This window comes from Sminthopsis crassicaudata, chromosome 3 (genome assembly GCF_048593235.1).
Source record: "Sminthopsis crassicaudata isolate SCR6 chromosome 3, ASM4859323v1, whole genome shotgun sequence".
NCBI lineage: Eukaryota > Metazoa > Chordata > Mammalia > Dasyuromorphia > Dasyuridae > Sminthopsis > Sminthopsis crassicaudata.
The window spans coordinates 432,283,144-432,308,376 of NC_133619.1; the positions used below are offsets into that span (position 1 = coordinate 432,283,144).

The window sequence follows — 25,233 nt, forward strand, 5'->3', positions numbered from 1 at the left end:
ACCTCTGTAATAAGTCTGTGCACAGATAGATTCCGTAAGTCCTTTTATCAGCTTCTTAAATAGGGAGGACAACCTGCATTTAATACAATAGACGTGCCTGTCATACAATCAATTCTTCAAGTCACTAGAACAGTTCTGGTGATTTCCAACCTTCCTGCTATTGATAGATTTATACTTCTTGTTCTTTATGGTGTCTTCAGAAAACTGATACTGTTAAATCCTTAAGAAAATTTTATTTTTAAAAAATTTTGTTTATGTGCCTACTGCTTCTTAGCTTGGTCAGGCTTTTTGGAAAGGAAGATAATAAGACAATTGGAGAAAGTGACTTACTCAGGGTCAAGTTTCTGAGATCAAATTTAAACTCAGTTCCTCCTGACTCCAGGACCAGTTTCTGTCCATTGTGCCATGTAGTTATCCTTTTGGGTCATCTTTTTAATTGGCTACAATTAAAGTTAAGCTGATCACACCATTTTACACTTTCAATGGTTGGTATTAAGATATACCCTATTAATGAATGGGAAGGCCAATAAGTAGAATATGTGAAAATCATACACTGTCTATATCCTCTTCTGTCTTGACTGTTTATCTATGTTTCTTGTTTTAATTGCTGTTTCTTTGATTTTCTACCTGTTATTTACTGGACTGGTCTAATTATAAACTTTATAAAGCATTTGCTTTGTAGAGAATCTGAGTGTGGCCTTGAACTGCATTCTCAATATTACTACTCCTAAAGATAATGACAAATGGTTTTTATTTAGAATTCTAACACAAAGTGCTTTACACATATTATCTAGTTCTAGATTTTAAAACTTGTTATCTAATTTGAGCCTCTAATTTTATAATTCTATTGTTTCCTTTTAAAAATGAAGAATTACAGCTTAGAGAAGTGAAGTGGCTTGGCCATTGTCATAAAGCTAGTAAGCATCAGAAGTAGGGTCAATATATCACAGTAGGTATTGCTGGTTGCAAAAAAAAAGCAGTTTTTCTTGTTGGAACATATATTATAATGGGGGAGACAAAATAAACAAGTATATATAAAATATAAGATTATGTTTTTATATATAAGATTTAACAGGATAAAATCCATTATTGGGCACATGACTCTGGATGGTTATAACTTATTCAGAAGTAGTAGAATAAGTAAAAGGAAAGAGGGTAGCAGAATTTTATATTAAGCAGGTATGCACATGTAAATCATCTTGTAAGTTGTAAATTGCTATATAAATATTGAGTTTTATATGAGGATATCCAAGAACAGAGAGGAGGCATGGAGAATGAAGGTCCGTGATGGGAAAAAACAAATAATTTATCACTGGAGTATGTTCTAGATTAATACTACCTAAAGATGAAATAGATGAATTTGGAAAACTCCTTTTCATGAAATAGATGAATTTGTAAGCTCCTTTTGACTCATTTTGTATCTTCAATGCCTAGCACAGTTCCTGTCACTTAGTAGGCACTTATTAAATGTTTATGTACTACTTGAGATCACGAGTCCGGCAGAGAGGCATTATATAATTGTGATGAGAGACTTAACCTGGAATCTACTGTAATCTTCTTTTTGCTGAAAGCAGAGCAGCTACTAACCTTTTCACTTGTTTAATGCTAATTTCATTTTTAAAAAGTAGAGGAGCTAATAAGGAAAAATTCTTTTGGAGTTGAGGGACTAATGGCTAAACAAATTGTGGTATATGCTTTTGTTAGAAGCTATTGGACTATAAGCAGTGGTAAGCTGAATGGTTTCAGAAAAACCTGGGAAGATTTATATGAACTCAGCCAAGTGGTAAAGTAGATAGAGTGCCAAATCTGGAGTCAGGGAGACATGTTCCTGTTCAAATCTGGCCTCAGACACTTATTAGCTGTGTGAACACTGGATAAATCACTTAACCCTCTTTGTCTTGGTTTCTCATCTATAAAATGAGCTGGAGAAAGAAGTGGCAAAATATTTAAAATTTTTGCCAAAAGAAAACCAAATGGGGTCATGAAGAGTTAGACATAACCTTAGCTAGGCACTTCATCCAAAATTCTTTTTTTTACAGATGTAGAAACTGAGATGTGTTAAAAAGTTTACTCAACATCATATTGATATCTCTAGGTTTTACAGCAAGGACTTGGGGATGGGGATGGGGGGTGGGAAGATTGATTGTGTCAAGGTGTAGCCATGGAACAGCTATTAAATTCTGAATTTGCTTTTTTTTTTTTTTTTTTTTTTTCTCTCTCTTTTAGGGAGGATAGCCTTTGCACTGGAAATGTCAGAGCAAAAATTTTTATCAAGGAGTTGATAACCCAGGATAGGTAAGGGACAACCACTGGAATCAGACCTGTGATTTCATTGATGTAAGAAATTCCTGGATGAGAAATTCACATTATTAAAGTAAGTTGGCATCTTCTCTGCAACATAGAGCTTCCTAAAGCACTGCTCCACAGTCATACATCAGTATGAGTCACAGGTAGGGTTTAGACCCAAGTCTTTCTGGCTCTGAGGCCACTCAGAAGATAATAAAAGTGAACCTATGTTAAGTTCAAGTTACCCAATTCAAATTATGATATATTCTTGGGTTCTAAGACATGGCAGATATAATTGCTGAGTCACTGAAAGCGATATCTGAAAGATCATGGAAAAATGGAAGCTATCTAAGATTGGAGAAGGACAAAAATGTCTGGATTTTCCAAAAAGGATAGAGAACAAAGCTTGAAACTTTTATATGGCAATGAGCTTGATTTTGGCTCCTAGGATTAAGGACCTCCCCTAAGTTTGAAGGGGCAGGTCAGTTCTCAATAAAGCCTCCACTACTGTGAATTATAACACACTTGAAGGAATTGCAAAGCAGCTTTTACTGAAGCAGATGTTGCTTGGGAATTGGGAATGAAATAAATTGGAGGCAAGAGGGAAGAGGAGAGAGGTCAGACAACGCAACTGCCTCTCAGTCTCGTTGTTTCGTTATTATCCTTTAACATGAAGGGATCTATTCTGCTGGTCAGAATTAGATTCCCCAGCAGCCACTAGCAGGTTGCTCCTGTAACATGGGATAATTCTAGAATTGAGCAATCGGTTTTGAAATGATTGGCAGGCATTTATAAAGAGAAACAGCAATTAAAAAGAAGTAGCTTGATTTCAAGAACAGGTCATGCCAGAACTAATATTATTTCCCTTTTTGAGAAGATTATTAAACTAGTAGATGAAGGGAATGCTATGAATATAGTTTACCTAGTTTTTAGCAAAGGTTTTTGAAGCTAAATGTATCAGATGATAATAAAATCAAGTGGATTCAGAATTAGTTGAATGGCTAGACTCAAAACCCAGTTGTTAATGGTTTATTGTTAGTGTGGCAAGTGCTCCCTGCAATAGAGTAACTCAGAAATCTGTGTTTGGACTTGTACTGTTGAGCGTTTTCATCAATGATTTGAATAAATGTTCCCTTCATCAAATTTGCAACTGACATGAAACTAGGAAGAATAGTTAATACACCAGATGATAGAGTTAGGGTCCAAATGATTAAATCATTGTTTGAATCAGATTAGCTTCACAAATATAAAATGGAAGAGGCATGTTCAGATAGTACTTGTTCTGAAAAAGATCAAAGTGGATTTTTATTGTTTTGTGTGTGTGTGTGTGTGTGTGTGTGTGTGTTGTTGTTGTTGTTGTTGTTGTTTTTTGTAGACTCCATGCTCAAAAAAAATCTAATGCAATTTTGAACTGCATTAAGAAGCATAGCTTCCAGAAATAGGGAACTCATAGTTTTGTTATATTCTCCCATTATCAGAATTCATATACTAGATGAGTATATTTAGTTTTATTTATTTATTTATTTATTTTTTTAACCATGGTTTAAGAAGATAATTGATAACCTGGAAATGTTTAAGGAAGGTAATCTTGTTAATGAATGATAGCCTTAATTCCATGTAATAGAAGAATAACTTAAAGAAACTGCGTATATTTTTCTGAGAAGACCTATTATTTGACTGTTTTTAAGTTTTTGAAGGCCCCTCACTTAAAAGGATTATAATTGTTTTCTTTTACCACAGGGACTAGAACCAGAATCAGTGGGTATAAGTTGTAGAGAGACACATTTAGACACAGTTTCTTAAATTCGGGGGGGGAAGAAGGAGAAATCAAAATGAACAAAATTTCCTACAAGTTAGGTAGAGCTATCCAAGTGGAATTGGCCACTTCTAAAGATGATGGGTTCCCTCTTTTGGGAGGTGTTTATGCAGAGGTTGGATGAGCACTTATAAGGTATGGTATAGTGTAGATTCCTTTTAGATATGGGTTGGTGAGGTTCCTTCTAACTCTAAAATTCTGTGATTCTGTATTTTACATACATCCTTACATTATCCTAGGGGAGTAACCTAAGTATAATCACTCTCATTTTACAACTGAGGAAATTGAAGCCCAGAGAGAAAAAGTGACTTGGCCAAAGTTCCACGGCAAAATTAATGGCAAAAGTCTTTCTCATGCTTATTTTTTCCAAGTAAATTTATTTATTTTAAATATACATTTCTTATAGAATAACAACATACCATGATATGATATAACACAACTTGTTCTACATTTCCCAGATGGGTTTCTACTCATTTTCCAATTCTTTGCTACCTCAAAAAGAGCTGCTACAAACATTTTTGCACATGTGAGTCCTTTTCCCTCCTTTAAGATTTCCTTGGGCTATAGATCCAATAATGGTACTGCTGGATCAAAGAGTTTCCACAGTTTTATGGCCCTTTGGACTTAGTTCCAAATTGCTATCCAGAATTTCACAATTCCACCAAAAATGCATTAGTATCCCGATTTTCCTGTATCCCCTCCAACATTTATCATTATCTTTTCCTGTCCTCTTAACCAATCTGAGAGGTGTCACTTGGTACCTCAGAGTTGTTTTAATTTGCATTTTTCTAATAGTGATTTAGAGCATTTTTTTCTTATAACTATAGATGGCTTTAATTTCATCATCTGAAAATTGTTTGTTCATATCTTTTGACCATTTATCAATTGAGGAATGACTTGTATTCTTGTAAATTTGACATCGTTCTTTATATATTTTAGAAATGAGACCTTTATCAGAAATGCTGGTTGTAAAGATTTTCCCCCAGATTTGTATTTTAGTTTTGTTTCTGTTGGTTTTGTTTGTGAAAAACTTTTAAAATTTAATATAATCTAAGTTGTCCATTTTGACTTTCATAATGTTTTCTAGGTTTTTGTTTGTTTGTTTGTTTGTTTGTTTCCGTTATAAATTTCTCCCTACTCCAAAGATCTGATAGGTAAATTATCCTTTGCTCTCATAATTTATGCCCAAATCATGTACTAATTTTAACCTTATTTTGTTAAAAGGTGTGAGATGCAGGTCTATGCCTAATTCTTGAGTTTGTCTTAGCAGATAGACCCCCAAGTATTTTATTTTATCTATAGTAATTTCAAATGGAATTTCTCTTCCTATCTCTTGCTGATGGACTTTTATCAGTAATATATAGAATTGCTGATGATTTGTGTGGGTTTATTTTATATCCTGCACATTTGCTAAAACTGAATTGTTTCCAGTAGGTTTTTGGATGATTTTCTAGGATTCTCTAAGTATATCATCATATCATTTGCAAAGAGTGATAGTTTTCTTTCCTTATTGCCTATTCTAATTCCTTCTTTTTCTTTTCTTATTTCTAAAGCCAACATTTCTAGTACAATATTGAAGAATAATGGTAATAATGTGCATCCTTGTTTTAATCTTTAATCTTATTGGAAATGCATCCAGCTTTTCTCCATTATGAATAATACTTACTGAAGGTTTTAGATACTGCTTATTATTTTAAGGAAAGTTTTCTTTATCCCTGTGCACTCTAGTGTTTTTAATAGACTGGGTACTATATTTTATTAAAAGCTTTTCTTGCATCCATTGAGATCACATGATTTCTGTTGGTTTTGTTATTGATATGGTCAATTATGGAAATAGTTTTCCTGATATTGAACCAGCCCTGCATTCCTGGCATAAATCCTATTTGGTCATAGTGTATTATCCTGTTGATGAGTTGCTGTAATTTCTTTGCTAATATTTTATTTAAAGTTTTTTCATCAATATTTATTAGGGAGATGGTCTGTAATTTTCTTTCTCTGTTTTGGCTCTTGCTGGTTTAGATATCAGAACCATATTTGTGTCATAAGAGGAATTTGTCAGTCCTCCTTCTTTACCTATTTTTCCAATTAGTTTATATAGTATTAGAATTAATTGTTCTTTAAATGTTTGGTAGAATTCACTTGTTATTCCATCTGGTCCTGAAGATTTTTTTCTTAGGGAGTTCATTAATGGCTTGTTCAATTTCTTTTTCTAAAACGGGACTACTTAAATAATTTGTTTCCAGTACAGATCCTCATTCCTTAATGTATTTTTCTTTGTCATCACATTAGAGTTCATTCATAGTCATCCCTTCAGTACATCTGGTACCTCCCTTTGTTTGTCCCAGTGACAAATACCATTCTCAAGAATTAATAGGTACCGTTTTCCCATCTAAGGATCCAAACAATTTAATCATTAAATAATACATATGTTTTCTCCTGTTTACCTTTCTCTGCTTCTCTTGAGTTTTGTCTTTGTAGATTAAATTTTCTATTTTGTTCTAGTTTTTTCAATAGAAATGATCGAAAGTCTCTTACTTCATTGAAGCTCTGTCGCTTCCCCGAAAGATGATGCTGAGTCTCGTTGGGTAGTTAATTCTTGGTTGTAATCCTAGGTCTTTTGCCTTCTGGAATATAGTATTCTAGGCTCTCTAATCCCTTATTGTAGAAGCTTCCAGATCATGGGTATCAATCCTAACTATTGCTTCTTGATATTTGGATTTTTTTTTCTTTTTCTTTTTCTTTTTTTCCCCAGAGGCTTGTTTTGGTGTGGTTTTCAAGGGAAATTGGGAAAGCTTGAGCAGCTTCCTGGTTTTACTCTGCCATCTTGACTCCACCCCCAGAAGTGACTCTTTCTCTTGTTTAAAGTCATAAAATGAGGTCAATAGCACAGGACTCAACAGCTAGTCCTGACTTCCATTAAGTGCTCTTACCACTCTACATGATTTCTCTCATAATTTCTTTCCTTTTGATTTTGGAGTACAGCATCAGTATTTTTATTTTTTTTTTTGATAAAGCTTTACCAACCTCAAAAGCATACAATGTTCTTAGGGTCAATTCTAAGATGTTTTTAGTTATACGTAAAAACTTTTGAGGTACTTTAAACAAAAATAAAATGTTTTCATTTTTTCTTTGATGGTTTCAAAAGTTGATCTTTTTATTTTAATTTTTTATATTAGTATCACTTACCATAAACTGACACCATCAAAATAGAGAAAATAGTTTATTAGAGCTTTGTTTGTTTTTCTTCTGCATATATTCTGATTTTGATTAAACTCAAGTAGTTTTGGCACTAAAGTTATTGTAATGAATTCACTGTATTTTTAAGGATATCCTGAAGACTTAAAGAGACTTTTTTGCTTAAAAATATGGAAACTAGAATTGAAAGGGCTTTCAGAAGTTGTCTGGTCAAATTTTCTGTCTCCAACACATGCACATGCACGCGCGCGCGCACACACACACACACACACACACACACACATTTGTGTCATTGTCTTCCTTCATTAACTAACAAGTACAACTATTTCTTTTTGTATGGCAACTTAGTGCAGTTTTTCCTTGGAGAACAGAATGGATGAAAAGTACAAAGAGGCAAATTTAGATGAAAATATTCATTTGTTATTCCTATAAGGGCTTTCCTTTGAAGCAAATTACCTGTAGTACGTAGAGTATTATGACTTGGAGGGGCAGTCTTATGTTTTTGAGGAGGGAATAAACACAGGAAAACCCTGTATTTAAGAAGCAAACTCTTTTGCTCATCTGTATTATTCTCTGGGGGGTTTGAACCAAATATCTCAGTGAATTGATCTTACAAAAAATACTGAAATAGAAGAGAGATATATGCCTTCTTTTTTATACTGAAGCAGAGATTATTTTAGATGTAGTCACTTATTAGAGAGAGAGTGTAGGCCCCCTATTTGTTTGCTTCCACACATTTAAGGCAAAATTTCTTAACATTTCAAGTTTTCTAAAAGTGCAAGTTGCCTGAGGAGGTAATTCACCTTTATTGGATTTTTTCTATTGGATGCTGCTTCTTAGTTGTAATGTAGCAAGGAATTTTCCATTCAGGTAATGGGTTGGATCAGGAGTTTTTTGAGATACCTCCAATTTTAAGGTTAATGATTCTATATTAGAATATTTGAAATTTTATTGTAGTTTTACATTAATCATGATACATTTTTTTATTATTATTTATTCTTTATCACCATGCAAGTTCAGGTCCTCCTCACTTCAGATTCAAATAATATTTGCTTCTCTTTTCCCCATACAATCCTCCAAAGAATTGTCTGAGTGATTTTCCTAAAGTACAAATCTGACCATGTAATTAATCTATTTGCTAAACTTCAGCATATCCCTTTGAGCTCTGAAATCAAATATAGACTCCTCTGTCTGGTAGAGCTTTTCATAATCTGACACCTTTCTGTCTTTCTAGATTTTTTACACCGTGTGATGTGTATGTTTCATCTTCTATCTCTGTTCCTTTGCATTGGTTGTGCATGTCATGCCTCTATCTCTTGGAATCACTCATTTCCTTGAAGACTTAGCTTGTCATTTTACTGGTCATCCCATCAACTACTATCTCTCCATCCAAAGTTACCTATTACTCTACATGTGCTTTGTATGTACATATTTGTCTCCAATAAAATATAAACTTTTTGAAGATAGGGAAGATTTGGTTTTTGTAATTGTATTTTTAATAGAGGCCTGGAACATTATAAGCCTTTAATTAATCCTTATAGGTTAATTTGTTTAGATCCTTAAAAACTTAGGCCCAAAGCAGTTCAAAGCTATCTAACATTTTGGTGGTAAGTCTAGACCTGGAATCTACATTTCTTAAATCATAGATCTATCTGCTTTCCTTTATATGATATTGATAATAATTTTAGAAGATTAATGAAATACTAACAAAATCAATATTTTTACCTCTGATAGCTACAACTAGATAACAAAAGAAAATCTGTGATATCAAATGAAAAGTTTGAGTTGTTATGAACTGCTGGAAATTTGAATGCTTTTTGCCTTTCTGGAACATTAAAAATATGTTATTGTTGTTAAAATAAACTCTTGTATATTGTTGTTTCTGCTCATTATTCCAATCCATCTCTGAAGTTTGAAGCAGGAACTGCATCCTTGATTAGACTTATATTACTGCTTTTGTGTTTAGTGGGAAGAACAGTAACTGAATGCTGAATATTATAGCATATATTAACATATTCTGTAGACTCACCCTGAGAATGTTAAAGTGAAAGAGACTATGGAAGAATGATTCACTTTCCTTGTAACTATATATATTTTTGGTAACTATATTATTGCTATTATGAAAAAAAATATTATCTTGGAGTTAATTGACAATCCAGGTATAATCTTGATATATAAATTTTCATGGATGTTAGAACAAAGAAAAATAAGGGGATGTTTAAAGGGTTGGATAAGCAATTTGAGAAGCAAATAAGTGAAAAAAAAATGTGGACTTGAATATTTTACTAAAGAAGCTTTCGTTAATACTGTTCCTTACAAAAGAAAAAAAAACAACAAAAAAAAAAAACAAAACAAAACCAAAAACTGAGTCTTGGCCCTTACTTTATAAGAAATTATAATGAAGTAATATACTGAAAGGGCTTTTGTTAAAGGTAGTTTCAGCTACAACATTGAACCATGGAAAAGAACTTCAAGAGAAGTTTCATTTACTGGTCAATGAAAAATGTAGTTATTTCAATAAAATTATTCTTGAAACTATGAAAAAGAAAGAACTAGTTTAATGCTTTATTTTTAAAAGCAGTACTTTTAACTTTTAGAGCAATTTTACTTTTATTATATAATTTTGATTTTATAATCATTTAGTGAGTATGATAGAGCAGAAATAATATTTAATTCTCTCTATTTAATACCCGATCTTTGGTTTTCTGACTTAGCCCAGCAACACTGTATTAAGAACTTTAGGAATACTAGAGAGTTGCAAAGTATAGTTATCCTTAACTCTTACTTCAAATAATTTATATTGTTGGAGGAAATAAAATGCAGACTGTTACAAAAATCTGAATGTAGGTTTAAATGATTAAAATCACTAAAACTTAAGCTGCACTAAGAATTTTGGCACATCCTGTATATGAAGGAACTTTAGGATGATTTCAAAGTAATAGATTATTTCAGTAATCCAAATAATCAGATTTACTTAACTAGTATAGTTCATTTTTTGGTGTGCAATTCTCTCAAACCACTTTCCAACCATAGAGCATCACCAAAGGAAGGGTCCCAAGATATAAAATGGTGCAGTGGAAAGAATACTGGATCTGGGGTCACAGAACCTGCATTTGGCTCTTGATTCTAGAACTTTTTTAGCTGTGTTATCAGTGTCAGTGAAGAGAGTAAGGTTGGTAACATCCTGAGAACAAATAAATGTTAAGGTTGATTTTAGAAGTAAGATACCTGCTTTGTAGTCTGTTCCATGATGTAATACCTGATTTAGCTTTTAAAATTTTTTTCTTATAATTCAAAGATTTGCCTTGATTTGACCTGAATCTTGTTTTCCACAAGGAAGAACCCTGGACTTATTATACACATAGACTCTCATTACTTTTCTAAGATTCCTTATCTTTTATGCCTTTCTGTTGCTAGCTCCATATCCCAGAGATAATAATAACCATAGCTTGCATTTACATAATGTTTTATAATTTACAAAGTTCTTTACATATATATATATATATATATGTATATATATGTATATGTATATGTATATATCTTTTGATCTTCCTGTTAATTGAGATAGTAGGTATTCCTTTTTTATAAAAGAGAAATCCAAGACTAAAGAAGGCTGTTAATTACCCATAGTTGTTGCAGAGCTGGGATTGGAATTTGGATCTAAAGTTCTTTTTATATATATAATCATGGGCAGATTATAAGAGGACAGTAACAGCTCACAATTACATAACATTTTAAGGATTTTAAAGCATTTATATGTGTTATCTTTTTTGATTTTGTACAAGAATTTTGTGATGTAGGTGCTATTATTACCTCTCTGTTACAAATAGGGAAACTGATGCTTGGAAAAGTGAAGCAATTTGACAGGAGTAACATAGCTCACAGGAATATGATGTGAAACTCCAATCCAAATTTTTCTGAGTAGAATCCAGTGTTCTGTCCATGATGCCTGTAGATTTTTGGACTTTATTGGAACAGAAGGAAATTAGATCCTTTATTCCAGCTCCCTCATTTTACAAATGATGAGCTTGAGAGCTAGAATTATTAGGTTACTTAACCGAGATCACAAGTAATGATTTGAATCTAGATTCCAGCTCAAGCCTTCTTTTAAAACAGAGTTCTGCTGCCTCTTTAGGTTATTAGAGTTGCTTCATCTGTAACATAAGAGTAACAGAACATTTACTTTACAAGGTTGTTAAGAAGATTGCAAGAAGTAATGTATGTAAAACATTTTGTGAATTGTAAAGGGTCAGGTTTAGGCACTGTGAACTCATGATTTCGTTGATGAAAGGAACTCCCTGGATATTGTACTCACAACAATGCAAGTCTGCACTTTCTCCACAATTTTTAATCTTAGTATGCTCTTTGAGGGCATAAAGTCTTGTCTCCAGCACCAAACATAATATCTTGCTTTTTCTATATTGAATATGTAAAACAAGCTTTAAGAATAGTTGTTGAAACAAAATTCTGAGGTAATTGTGAATGTAGATTAGAATATTAGTGAGGTAGGTTTTGCTTAAATGCTAAAGGAGAATTAGAAGGAAAGGGGGAAGAATTAGGGACTTATGGGAAGAATTCCAAGTATTTGTATTAGAAGCAGAGATGACATGATAATAACATGACATGAATTTGGAGTTTTGTAGGAAAAGTAATTAGAGATTTTTGTGTATAGGAAAGATTGGTCATTGTTTTAAAAATCTAGATATTATATGTCTGAATTATAGGTCAGATAATAGTCTACATGCCCTCATAGTAGTATTCTGGAAATCATATCAAAGAAGAAATACAAATTTTGTAACTGTAATTTAAATGAAATTTGTTCCAAATTTCTCCTTGAAACTGATTCATCTTTTCAGCATTTTTATTCCTACAGGGTTGTGTGACAGTGAGTCAAGGATTACTACTTGTTTTGAAAAATTGAAAAATTCTTAAATATGATTTTTAGTTCTTGTTGAGCTTAAATATTTTCCCATAGAAATAAAACTACAATTTCATAGTTGGGAAAATATTTTGACTTAATGAATAGAAATTTGTTTTTTGGGGGTTTCAGAAATATATCTATTTTGTGATGTGATCTATAGCTTTATATATATATATATGTATACACACACACACACACACACACATATATATTACTTTAGATTTCCTTAAGTCATTAATATACTCATTGAAAGGTATTTTTATTTAGTAAAGCAAAGGACCTATAACTTCACAAAGCCATGTTTCAAAGCAATATGTTTATATTATTTCTATAAAGATTAAGTTGTTTGAGAACAAGAATTTGTTCACATCCTTAAAAAAATTTAATATAGCACACTGATCTAACAATTATTAATTAATATTTATTAGATTTTTTTACATTTTGCAATACTTTTAGGTTTTTATATTGAATAAAAAAAACACTCTTTAACTGATCAATCAGTTTTGATTCTAATATTAGTAAATGACCCTGAATCCAGATTCGGTAGAGCTTCTGAAGAATCAAAAGCACAGTTTCCCCAAAAAGCAAGTGAAAGGAAGGAATAAAGCATATATGAGTAAACTATAATCTCTTAGCAACTAAAACTGGTACAGAATTGTTATAAATCAGGTCATTGATAAGACCAAGTAAAAGTGCTTCGCTACATATTGGGAAAACAGAGAAACGACAACATCCTGGTTCTTACAGAATTTGCAAGTCAAGGAATCATCCTGCAGTCCTACACTTTTCCCAAAGTTGTAGTTTTAGTTCATGCTTAATGCCCAATTAATATCACACTTTTTCTGACCTCCCAGTCTGAAATGGATTCTCTCACTGGGCACTTAAGTTTATAATTCATCTGACAAATTATGTATATCCTTGTAATTTAGTGCGTCTCCTAGCATCTTAAACTATTTAAAAATATATAAATATTTTTGTTATATAACGTGCAGTGTGTTTAGTTCCATAGATATTTTAAATCTGGGGGTTATTTCTTCCCCCCACCCGCAGATAGAACAGAGTAGACAAAGAAAAAAAAAAAACTAGATAGTTTTCCAGTACTGTCTAGTCCATTGATTGATGTTATACCTCAGGTATTATAGTTATACTGTCATTGATGGGGAAAAAAAAGTATGCATATTTCATATTTTGATTTTGCTTAATTGGCTCTTTCTCTGATTTTCTGCAAATTTGTTTTTGTTTTGACTGTTTCACATTTTATGAAGAAATACAACTACCCTTTGTAACATTTCACAAATGAATTTAAATGTGTTGTCCTTGGTTGATGTAACTCTTCTGCTTGTCAGGAATTAAATATTTACTAACTGCTCTAGGCTCTTTGGTATTTTCCTCTTAGTCATTGATTTAGATTGATTTTACAATACTTACCTAATGGTGAGAGATAACTGATGTCAATGTTCTTTTATCATTTCTTATTTTAAAATCTCAGCAGTTTTAATAGATAAGATTAGAGTTGTTTTAATTATATGTTACAATTACATGACACATTTTCTTTATTTTATTCTTCTAATTTGGTATTGATTTTATATATTTGCTCTTACTTGTAAGTCCAGAGTCTGATTTTATATAATATATATATATATATATATATATCTTTCTTTCTTTCTTTCTTTCTTTCTTTCTTTCTTTCTTTCTTTTCCTTTTCCTTTTCCTTTTCCTTTTCCTTTTCCTTTTCCTTTTCCTTTTCCTTTTCCTTTTCCTTTTCCTTTTCCTTTTCCTTTTCCTTTTCCTTTCCCCTTTCCCCTTTCCCTTCCCTTTCCCCTTCCTTTTCCCTTTCCCTTTCCCCTCCCTTTCCTCTTCCCCTTCCCTTTCCCTTCCCCTTTCCCTTTCCCTTTCCCTTTCTCTTTCCTTCCTTTCCTTTGGTGTTGTCCAAATCCAGGGATTCACAGATTTCTTCTTAAACAGTCATGATTTATGGTGTAATTCTGTATAATCTAAAAACTTTTGGTCTCTCATTTCTTACTAGCAAACCACATTTTCCAAAATCCTTTTTTTTTTTTTGTTTTGTTTTGTTTTGTTTTGTTTTGTTAAGTTATGTCTGACTTTGCACTGAAGTCACCAAATGCTGAAGTTTTTATTTATTTAGACTGGCTGTCTTAGAAGCACTGGACAAATATAAGGCTAACAATTAAGTTCAGAAAATTAGCTTCATAAAGTTGAGATGCCATGTAGCTTATAAAATATTTGGGGAATTTTAATGGATTGAAAGTTCAGTGTGAGCAAGCAATATCATAGAATAGCCAAAAAAGTTAACATGATTTTGAATACTATTAGGAGAAGCCTAGCTTTTTAGGAATAAGGAAGTGATGCTAGCGCTATTGTACTTTGCACTGATCAAACCATGTTTAAAATACTGTCTTTTAATAACAAGGATGGTTAAGTGTCTTGCGTCTATGTTATATGACAATTGGTTGAAGGAACTGGAAATGTTCAGTCTAGAAAATAGAAGACTTTGGGGTACATGTTAGTTGTCCTTAAATATTTGGGGGTTACTTACATGGCAATCTTGCTTTTTTCTTTCTATACTTACATGCTTTCTATATAATATACATATGTGTGTGTATGTGTACTTTCTATATAATGTACATATGTGTGTATATATATATATATATATATATATATATGTATATAAAGTTGAGGATCTCTATTCTTTAGGTCCAATGATCATTTTTTGCAGGTAACTCCCAGAATTGATCCAATCTTACTTTTTCTCCTGAACTCTGGTCCTGTTTCATCAACTGAACATTTTTTTCTAACTGCCCATTAGGCAAATTTTCAATGTCTAAAACAAAACTCATTTTAATATATTTTTCTGCCTCCTATTCACCTCTTTTTCAGTCTTACCTCTTATTATCAAGGGGAACATCTTTCTTCTAGGTATCTAGTCTTACAACTTTGATGTCATTCTCAATTCCTCATTTTGACTCATGCACTGTATCTGAACAGATTCCATATTTTTTGCCTTTTTACATTCCATAGCTTCTTCTACATATGTCCCCTTCACTCTACTCACATAGACATCAGCCTCATCCTCTCTTGCCTAGATTCTTGCCAAATACTTCTTTTGAATATCTTTTCCTCAAAAATGTATTGCTTCTTTAGTCAGTCTGTCCTCTACACAACCATCATAGTGATCTTCCTCAAGTAAAGATCTGATGATGTCATTAACACTCTCCAATGGCTCTATATTACATCTGGGATCAAACATAAATCCCACTGTCTGGTATTTAAATCTTTTCACAATTTGGCATTTTCTTACATTTCCATTCCTTTTATACATTACTGCCCTCTATACATATCATCCATTCATATGGGTCTACTTGACATTCCCTAAGATTTCATGATGTTCAACCTTTGCACTGGTTATTTCTTGAATACTTTTTCTTCACTTCTTGGAATGATAATGATGATTATTTTTTTTGCCTCTCTTTGTATCCTCAGAATTTTGTATGTTGCCTAGCACATAGTGCTTAATAAATGCATATTGATTTATTGACTTGGATTCTCTATTTCCTTCAAAACACAACTCAGGTTATATTTTATAACCTTTTATATAAAGACAATCTTTACTTCACTTACTAGTGCCCTTTCTCCAAATTATCATATTTGCATTTGTGTGTGTATACACACACATACATATATATAGATCTATTTGTATATGTGTTGTATGCATATGTATATTTGTTTCTTGGTATTTATATGGGTCCATATTTCTTTCTTGCCTCCAGAATGCAAAATTTGTGAACTCAATGACTGTTTTATATATGTTCTTGTATCCTCTGTGCTTGACTCAACACATTTATGATTAATTCACGTAGTGATATTGAATGAATGACAGATATGAAAGCTGATATCATTGAATGATGATTGACCCAGCTCCTATCCCATCTGCCGTGTTTCTTATCACTATAAAATCTTTGTGAGAATAACCTATACATGCAAGAGACAATGCACTATGAAAGGAAACAACTATGAATTTGGGATCAGAGGACCTATGATCAAATCATGATTCTGTCACATAGAGCTTTTCTGAACCTCATTTTCCTCCCTTGTAAAATGAAAGACTTGAATTAGAGTCTTTAAGAATTAAAGACCAAGAGCTCTAAATATATGATTTTATGATTCTTGCTGAAAATATAAGACAACAAATGAGCTTTTGAACATGTTTTCCAGCAGTATACCACTTGTTGCCAGATACATAATTACTTGCAAGATATATAGCATGCAAAATACCACCATGCTTATTACTTGACAATTATTTTAACAATTGTTTTGAGTAAAGCAATAATAATATTAGCTTGAATTTATATTGCACTTAAATTTAGAAAATTTTGTTAGATATTTTACATATTTTATCTATTTTGATCTTTACCACAACTCTCTGATGAGTAGGTCCTTTTTGTTTGTCCTCATCTTTTTAAAGGTGAGGAAACTGAGGCTGAGAGGGTTAAGTGACTACTTTCATACAACTAGTAAATGGCTGAGGTAGGATTTGAAGTCAGCTCTTCTTGACTACAAAGTCAAGTGGCTTGCTCCACTATACCACCAGGCTGCCTTCTACAACTCTCTTTCAATAAGATTATAATATTACAGATTTCTAATAAACAGAGACCTTAGAAGTCATCTAATTCCATTGCCTTGTTTTGGGACTCAGAGTGTTTGTGACTTGCCCAGAGTCACTCAATAAATAATAGGGCTGATATTTGAATCTAGGTTTTCTAATTCTAAATGGTTTCCATGTGTTAAAATCATGAAAATATCTTTTTTGAAAGGTTAAGCAGAAATTATTTTATTCATTGGCATTTTGATTATTACTCCCATGCAAGACATAAAACAGGGTGTCATAAACCAAAAAAATTAGTTTATAATTGTTATATAAAGATTTTCTATAGATTATGAAGTTTTGCAGTTCTCCTATGTCCAACATTGTACTGATTACAGTATGGCAAAACTCATCCGTAGTCATTTATAATTATTCAGGTTATCAGTCTACATTGGAAAATCAAAATATATATAGAATATTTAATACCTAGACCATATGTAGTTAGACATTTGAGTTAGCCTTTTAGAACAGATAGATAGATAGATAGATAGATAGATAGATAGATAGATAGATGTATATTTATTTATCTATCTATCTATATATCTTGGACAAACAATGCTGATGGGCAGTTACCTTGAAACACTATTAACCCAGCAAGTTGGATTAAATTTGAAAAAGAATAATATTTTAAATTGTTCCAGATTTTTCTCTTGAAATAAAGAAAACAAAACAAAAAAATGTGAGCATTGAAGTAAATGACTTTTAAAATAAAAAACAAGAATCAGCCAAAGGGCAATGGAGAGATGCATCATTTGGTCATATTTGACTCTACATGACCCCATGGACTTCATCCATGAGGTTTTCTTGGCTGAAGTGTTTTTGCCATTTTCTTCTCCAGTGCATCCTCATTTTACAGATGAGGAATTGATATAAATCATGACTTTCCTAGGACCATACCGATGGTCTGAGACCAGATTTGAATTCAGATCTTCCTAACTGTAGACTGACTGCTTTATCCACTGCACCACCTAATAGCCCTGGAGAGATGTCTAGTGAGCATAGAGTGAAATCTGCTAAAGTATGTGCACATATGCACAAGAAAGACATAAAAGATATCTTAAAGAAATGCACAACAGAGATTGTTGTAACATTCTCATTTGATGGGTGTGAGAAATAACAGGATAGCTTTTATTCTCTTCCAGATTGTATCAAAAAAATTAGAGGAGAATTCCCCAGCATATTGGGTTGAATTCCTTTGAAGAATTTGTGGATGTCATGGATAAGAAAAAGTTGTACTGAGTAAAAGGGAAGGGAAAGGTTATAATTTATGCTATTCCAGAGCCCACGTTATGAGGGCATAGTATTATTTGTCAGCAGGGGAGAAAAAGGCAGTGAAGAGTGAGAGACTGAAGTGAGAGATTGGAAGAAGTATATATATGTAAGTACCCATATGGGTCTATATGTATATACATACACTCATATCCATATTTGTGTGTATATAAATATGCAATAATATATGTGTTTAGGTATAGGTATATAAGCATATACATACACATACATTGATCTATTGATATAGCATGTATTATATTGTGCAATTTTTGTCTGCCTTTAAATCTTGCATAGAGCATCTACCTAACATTCTGGTGACTTTCTGGTCTGTTTGTTTGTTTGTTCATTTGTTTGTTCATTCATTCATTTCTGATTCTTTCAATAGTTTGTAGGCTCCAGTTCAGCAGTCAGTTCATCTATTATTCTACTATTGATATGTGACTAGTTCACAGTTTCTGATCGTACACATCCTTTATGATTCTTTTATATAAGTTCTTTTGAGCACTAGGATATGTTCTTTGCCCAGAATTTGCCATATAATTGAATAGATAGCTTGGTGAGTTAGTCCATTGACCTATATATCTAAGATGAGCATCCCAGGTGTAGTTGAGAATTCAGGAGGAGGAAGAGATCCAGCTGGTTTCTATGTGACAAAATCATATTCATTTTTAATATTAACATCCCTTTGAAAAATATTTTTATGTAAACATGTTAAATTTTTTAACTAATGAAAATAAAAAGGCATAATGGAAAATTACTTTATATAAATTCCCAAGCCCCAAGTTATTTACATCTTTTAATCTCTAATATCTTCCTAATGATACTATTAGATGCTACAAATCATGGAATATCAGGATCTCAGAAGAATCAAAATTGTATGTGATCTAAAGAGCAGTAAGACTGTGTAAGCAGACTGTAGAAAATTTCCAGGAATAACTTCTGTGTTTAAAATATTTTAATTTGTATTTTAAATATTGGTGGCGTATCTCCCTCTACTAAATATAAATATTTTTTGGACAAGGAATGTACCTTATTTATCTTTTATTTTCTCTCGCATCCTCAACATCTCTGATAAAAGTTTGTTGAAATGACTTTCATACTTGTCATACTTTTAAAAGACCTTTCTGGGTGGGTAATAAATATAGTCCCTAATACTTGAATGTGAGGATCTTTATTAGACTTTTTCCTGGATTACTGAAAAGACAGGACTGTTTAATCTAATAGGCCTTAGATCTAGGATGGGACAATGTTAAGAGTGAGAAGTGAAGAGTGATAGGAGTGTGATTTCCCACTTTGAATAGAAGAAAAGCTAAATAGCAAGAGCATTTCTTGTAGTATCTGCAGCTCAAAAAAGAGTGTAACTAAAACATTGATCTCAAAGTAAAACAATGTTTATAAAAGCAAATGGACTGCCTTATTTGGCAATAAAGCAGTAAATTTTTTGATGACTAAGTAGTTTTCATGTTTTTAATATTCATCTTCTTTTCTTTTCAGAAGTGAAGAAGTTAATTGAAGTATAATGGAAGCTACAGTAATATTACCCATTCTGAAGAAAAAATTAGCCTTCCTTTCTGGTATGTTTTTTTCCTTTTCAGCCTGATGTTTTATAGCTATTATTTGGTCTTTCAACTCAGGTTAACTATTTGGATTTTATTTCTCTAGTGTTTCACAGAAATGTAGTTTAGTTTTGCATAAGAATCTTTTTCAAAGGTATCTTGTAAGAAATCTTTTAATCTGAATGAAAATTTGTGGGAGCCAAACTATTATTTTTGGTAGGCCAGTTTTTTATTCTGTTCTATAATTTGGTATCCTGTTTTTTTACTTCTTTTATAAAATACAGTCCAAGAATAATTGACTGATTGGCATCCAAATACTTGATTTTGTAATGTAGTTTTAATAGTATCATTATCTTCCTTTGCCTTCCAGTAGAGGAAGTTTGAACACACAGGAGAGTTATAAAACATTAATTACATTATTTTCATTTAAGGATTTTCACTATTTTCATTTTAGGATTTTGAGTCTGATTAGTTAATTCTTTAGTTGGATGATATACCTCACAAAAGAAATATCCTTAAACTCCTAACAAGGAATCTTTACTTTTAATTAGGAAATAAAAATGACTTGTTAATATAGCTTGATAACAATATCATAGAAGCTTGGTGCTATCTGCTGTTATCTTGTAAAAATTATGCAATTTCATAATCTTGTTTTTGGATTCAATCTAAGAATTCCATTAATGTTAATTCTGTATTATCAGGAATTGGAGAAATTGTCAGATGTTGCTTAGGAGGAATGAAAACTATCTTGACATTTAAGTTAACTATTGCATTTAACTAATGTATTCTTTTCACCACCCTCACCCAGACATGACCTTGAGTTATACTCTGACTATGTATTCTGTGGATACAGTGACATCAAGGAAATAGTCCCTGCCTTCAAGGAGTTTTCATTTTGTATACTCTAGAGAATGATAACATGTATCCATATAACCAACCATGTTTTATGGTGAGGTATCAGTAGCTTGGGAAATAGAGAAAGGCCTCATTTAGGAAGCAGCATTTGAATTAAGATGTGAAAAGAAAATGAATATTGTAAGGTGAAAGTGACAAGGGAATGTTTTCCAGGTGTGAGGGATAATAATGTGGGAAAAAATGTGGCTGCAAGCTGAAATATCATATATTAAGAATATCAAGAAAATAGTTTGGATAGAATAAAGCAATACATGAATCTGAAAAGGTAGGTCAGAGTTAGGTTGTGAAGATCTTTAAATGTTAGACAGCAGAGGTTTTGTAATGAGACAGAATGAGAACTTGAGGATAATTATGAGCTTGCAAACTTGAGTGTCTGAAGTAGGAAGCTACAGTAGAAACTGGTGATTTTTGAAGGAAAAATAATGACTTGTTTTGGGATCTTTATAGAAAATATGTAAATGTGTAAAAGGCAGTTGACAATGGAGATTTGAGCTTAAGAACAAGATGAAGGCTGTACATATAGATATTAGAATCATGTATACTGTGATTATTGAATCCAAGGGAGGTGATGAGGTCTCTGAGAGGGAATGTATTTAGAGAAGAAGTAACTCAGATCTCCAGGGCCAAAAGTATCTTTTGATTGCCAGCATCAGACTTTTTTTTTTTCCTTTTTAGGGCACAGATCCCCATACTACTTCTTTTTCCTCTGATTCTCATCATTTGTATTTGAATGGAATTGAATGGAACTTTGGTATTACATGGGTACACAAATTCTTTTAAGCTCTTTTCTTCTAGCTTTTCACCTCTATGTATTTAACTCAGTAAAACTCTCTCCTTACCATCCCAGTTCCCTTTTTATTTCTTTTTGTTTTATATGAGTTTGAAATAATGACTAACAAGTTGAAAGGAGAATACACGTTTCAAATACAGTTACGTCCTGTTGTAAAGAAGACCTAATTCAGACAGATGTTCTGGTCATTTATGTTTGATATTTTAAAGAAATGAAATGTCAAAAGTCTGATATTTAACAAAGGGAGATTTACTTAGACATTAAGTCTTAAGGAAAAGTATATTCAGCCTTCTATGTTTTTCTATTTGCAATAGCATCATTGATGTCATTCAAGTATTAAAAAGAAGAAAACAAAAGAACTGAAAAAGGAAATATAATAAATTATCAGAAACTTTTGCCCAAATACCTGCTAACAAAATTGATAACTTAGATGAAAACTTACAAAAGAAGAAATAGACTATTTAAATAGCCCAGTCTTAGAAAAAAAATTGAAAAGAAAGAAATGTACTCCCAAAGAAAAAACTCTCCAGGGCTGGATGTATTTATTTCTATTGCATATTATGCTTACTGACGGTCGTAAATATATGCTCCTGATTATTCTAAGGAATAGTCCATTTATTCCTATACTCTCAAGCGTTTTTAGTAGGAATGGATGTTGGATTTTGTCAAATGCTTTTTCTGCATCTATTGAGATGATTATATGGTTTTTATTAATTTGATTATTAATATGGTCAATTATACTAATAGTTTTCCTAATATTAAACCAGCCCTGCATTCCTGGTATAAATCCTACTTGATCATAGTGTATTATCCTGGGGATGATTTTCTGAAGTCTTTTTGCTAATATCTTATTTAAGATTTTACCATCAATATTCATTAAGGAAATTGGTCTATAAATTTCTTTCTCAGTTTTCGATCGACCTGGTTTAGGTATCAGTACCATGTCTGTGTCATAAAAGGAGTTTAGTAGGACTCCTTCATCCCCTATTTTTTCAAATAGTTTATATAGCATTGGGGCTAATTGTTCTTTAAATGTTTGGTAGAATTCACATGTAAATCCCATCTGGTCCTGGGGATTTTTTCTTGGGGAGTTGATTAATAGCTTGTTCTATTTCTTTTTCTGAAATGGGACTATTTAAGCAATTTGTCTCCTCCTCTGTTAATCTAGGAAGCCTGTATTTTTGGAGAAAGTCATCCATTTCACTTAAGTTATTAAATTTATTGGCATAAAGTTGGGCAAAGTAACTCCTTATTATTTCTCTAATTTCCTCTTCATTGGTGGAAAGATCCCCCTTTTCATTTGTAAGACTAACAATTTGATTTTCCTCTTTCTTTTTTCTGATCAGATTTACCAAAAGTTTATCTATTTTATTGGCTTTTTCATAAAATCAATTCTTGGTTTTATTTATTAATTCAATAGTTTTTTTACTTTCAATATTGTTGATTTCTCCTTGTAATTTTTGTATTTCAAGTTTAATTTTTGGTTGGGGGTTTTTAATTTTGTCTTTTTCTAGCTTTTTAAGTTGCAGGCCCAATTCATTAATCTTCTCTTTATTTTGTTCAAATAAGCCTCTAAAGATATAAAATTTCAGGGCTGGATATATTTACAAATGAATCTTATCAAATATTCTGAGGACTATCGATTTCAATATTACATGGGAAAGGAAGATCTCTTTCCATTCTATTCCTGTATTGCAAATATGATCTTGACTCTTAAACCAGGAAAAGACAAAACAGAAAAGTCATAGGCCAATATCCATGGTAAATATCCATGCAAAATTATTAAAATAAATATTAGCAAATAGGTTGCATCAACATATTAGAAATATTATACACTATGATTCTATTGGAATTTTTTAGGAATGCACAGATGATTCAACAAAAATAAGTTTATAAACATAAATAATTTTATACAATTTACAAAAATCATGATTGTAAAGGGCTGAAACTCTTAAAAGGTATTCTAGAATCAGACAACTGAGCACTTGAGGCTAATTACCTATTCAATATAAGATAACATATGTTTGGAAAAATGGCTCTTCTCATCCTTGGTGCTGGCTCAATGTTTGGGGTTAAGTTAATCATAGGCAAGGATTAGAGGGTGGGGTGACAGAGGCCAGAGTCTCACTTGGTGGCAGGACTAGGAGGAGAAAGGTGGACATTCTGAACTCCACAATCCAGAAGAGATCTTTGGTAAAACTCTTGGCAGTTTGCCTGCTTCTCCCCCTAAAGACCAGTCGGACTTTTACTTATCCTGACTTTGGCTGATCCTGAGACCTCCAGGGAGTTAGTTTGGACTTAACACATGATTATATCAATAGATGCTGAGAAAGCTTTTGACAAAATTCTACGTCTATTTCTATTAAAAACACTAAACACACAAGAACAAATGGATCTTTCCTGAATATGGTAAATAACATTTATCTAAATCCAAACACAAATGTTATACCTAAGAGAAGAGAAAAAAAGATCTTTCAGTAAGATTAGGGAAAACAATAAGAACCCTCATTATTATTTAATGTAGTGCTAAAATTGTTGATTTTTGCTGTAAGAAAAGAGAGAAATTTAGGGTCTAAATATAGGCACATGGGAAACTGAATTATCACTTTTTGCTTATGACATAATTGTTTACTTAGAAAACCTTAAATAGTCAACCAAAAATTAACTGAAACAACTCCAGGAGTGTTGCAGGGTAAAAAATAAATCCACATGTTAATCGGCATTCTTGTATGTATCAATCAAATCCAAGAGGTAGAAAGAGAAATTTCATTCAAAATAATTGTAGGAGGTATAGAATATTTGGGAATATGTCTAAGATACCTTTGATAACTATGAATAAAACTTAAATTGCAGAAATAAAGTCAGTCCTAACCAATTGGAGAAATATTAATTGTTCATGGTTATATCGAGAAATATAATAAAAATGACATTACTTACTAAATTAATTTACTTATTCAGTTCCATACTGTACAAACTACCAATAAATTATTATTTCAGGAAAAAAATAGGGGCAGCTAGGTGGCGCAGTGGATATAGCACCAGCCTTGTATTCAGGAAGACCCGACCGAGTTCAAATGTGGTCTCAGACACTTAACACTTCCTAGCTGTGTGACCCTGGGCAAGTCACTTAACCCCAGCCTCAAAAAAAAGGGAAAAAAAAAAAAAGAAAGAAATAATAAATTCATGTGGAAAAAAATAGGTTAAGAATCTCCAGAGTAATGATGGGGGGAAAAGTAACAGTGAAAAATACCTTATTTCAACATAGCAGCAGTTATTAAAATGATACTACGTTAAAAGATTAAAATACTAATCAATAAAACAGTTTAAGTACACATTGTACAGAAGCAGTCTTAACTCAGGACTATAGTGTTTGATAGATCCAAAGATCTCCAATTACTGTGGATTTAATATTTGACAAAAATTACAGGGAAAACCAGAAAACAGTTTGACAGAAAATGAATATAGACAAATGTCTCATACGTTATACCAAGAAAACTCCAAATTGATGCATGACATATATAAAAAGATGACATATATAAAAAAATGCAATGATAGAGGAAGAATTCATAACTAAACAAGCAATAGGAAAATTTCAGAAAATAAAATGAATTATTTTAATTATGTAGAATTGAAAAGTTTTTTTGCATATAGAAATGCAGTTAAAATTAAAGGGGAAGTTGGTAATTGGATAAATTTATTTTTAAATCTATTGTTAATATTTCTCACTAGTATTTTCTACATACATGTAAAGATAGTTTTCAATATTAATTTTTGTAGATTTTGTTTCCAGTTTTTCCCCTCCCCTCTGCCAAATACAGCAAG

The 25,233-nt window shown here is 32.0% G+C and overlaps 1 protein-coding gene across 4 annotated transcripts in view; it reads left to right on the plus strand.

The window, feature by feature from the left end:
* The window catches only part of SESTD1 (SEC14 and spectrin domain containing 1), a 120,167-nt gene that overhangs the window by 21,293 nt on the left and 73,641 nt on the right, over positions 1–25,233 (plus strand). For 2 of the 4 annotated variants that reach the window (XM_074302986.1, XM_074302988.1), the window contains exons 2-3: positions 2,227–2,295; positions 19,645–19,724. In XM_074302986.1, coding sequence (XP_074159087.1) covers positions 19,670–19,724 — 55 coding nt within the window. In that variant the 5' untranslated portion in view covers positions 2,227–2,295; positions 19,645–19,669. Of the gene's footprint in view, positions 1–2,226; positions 2,375–19,644; positions 19,725–25,233 lie in introns of all 4 variants that reach the window. The other 2 variants (XM_074302985.1, XM_074302987.1) reach the window with 2 other exon arrangements.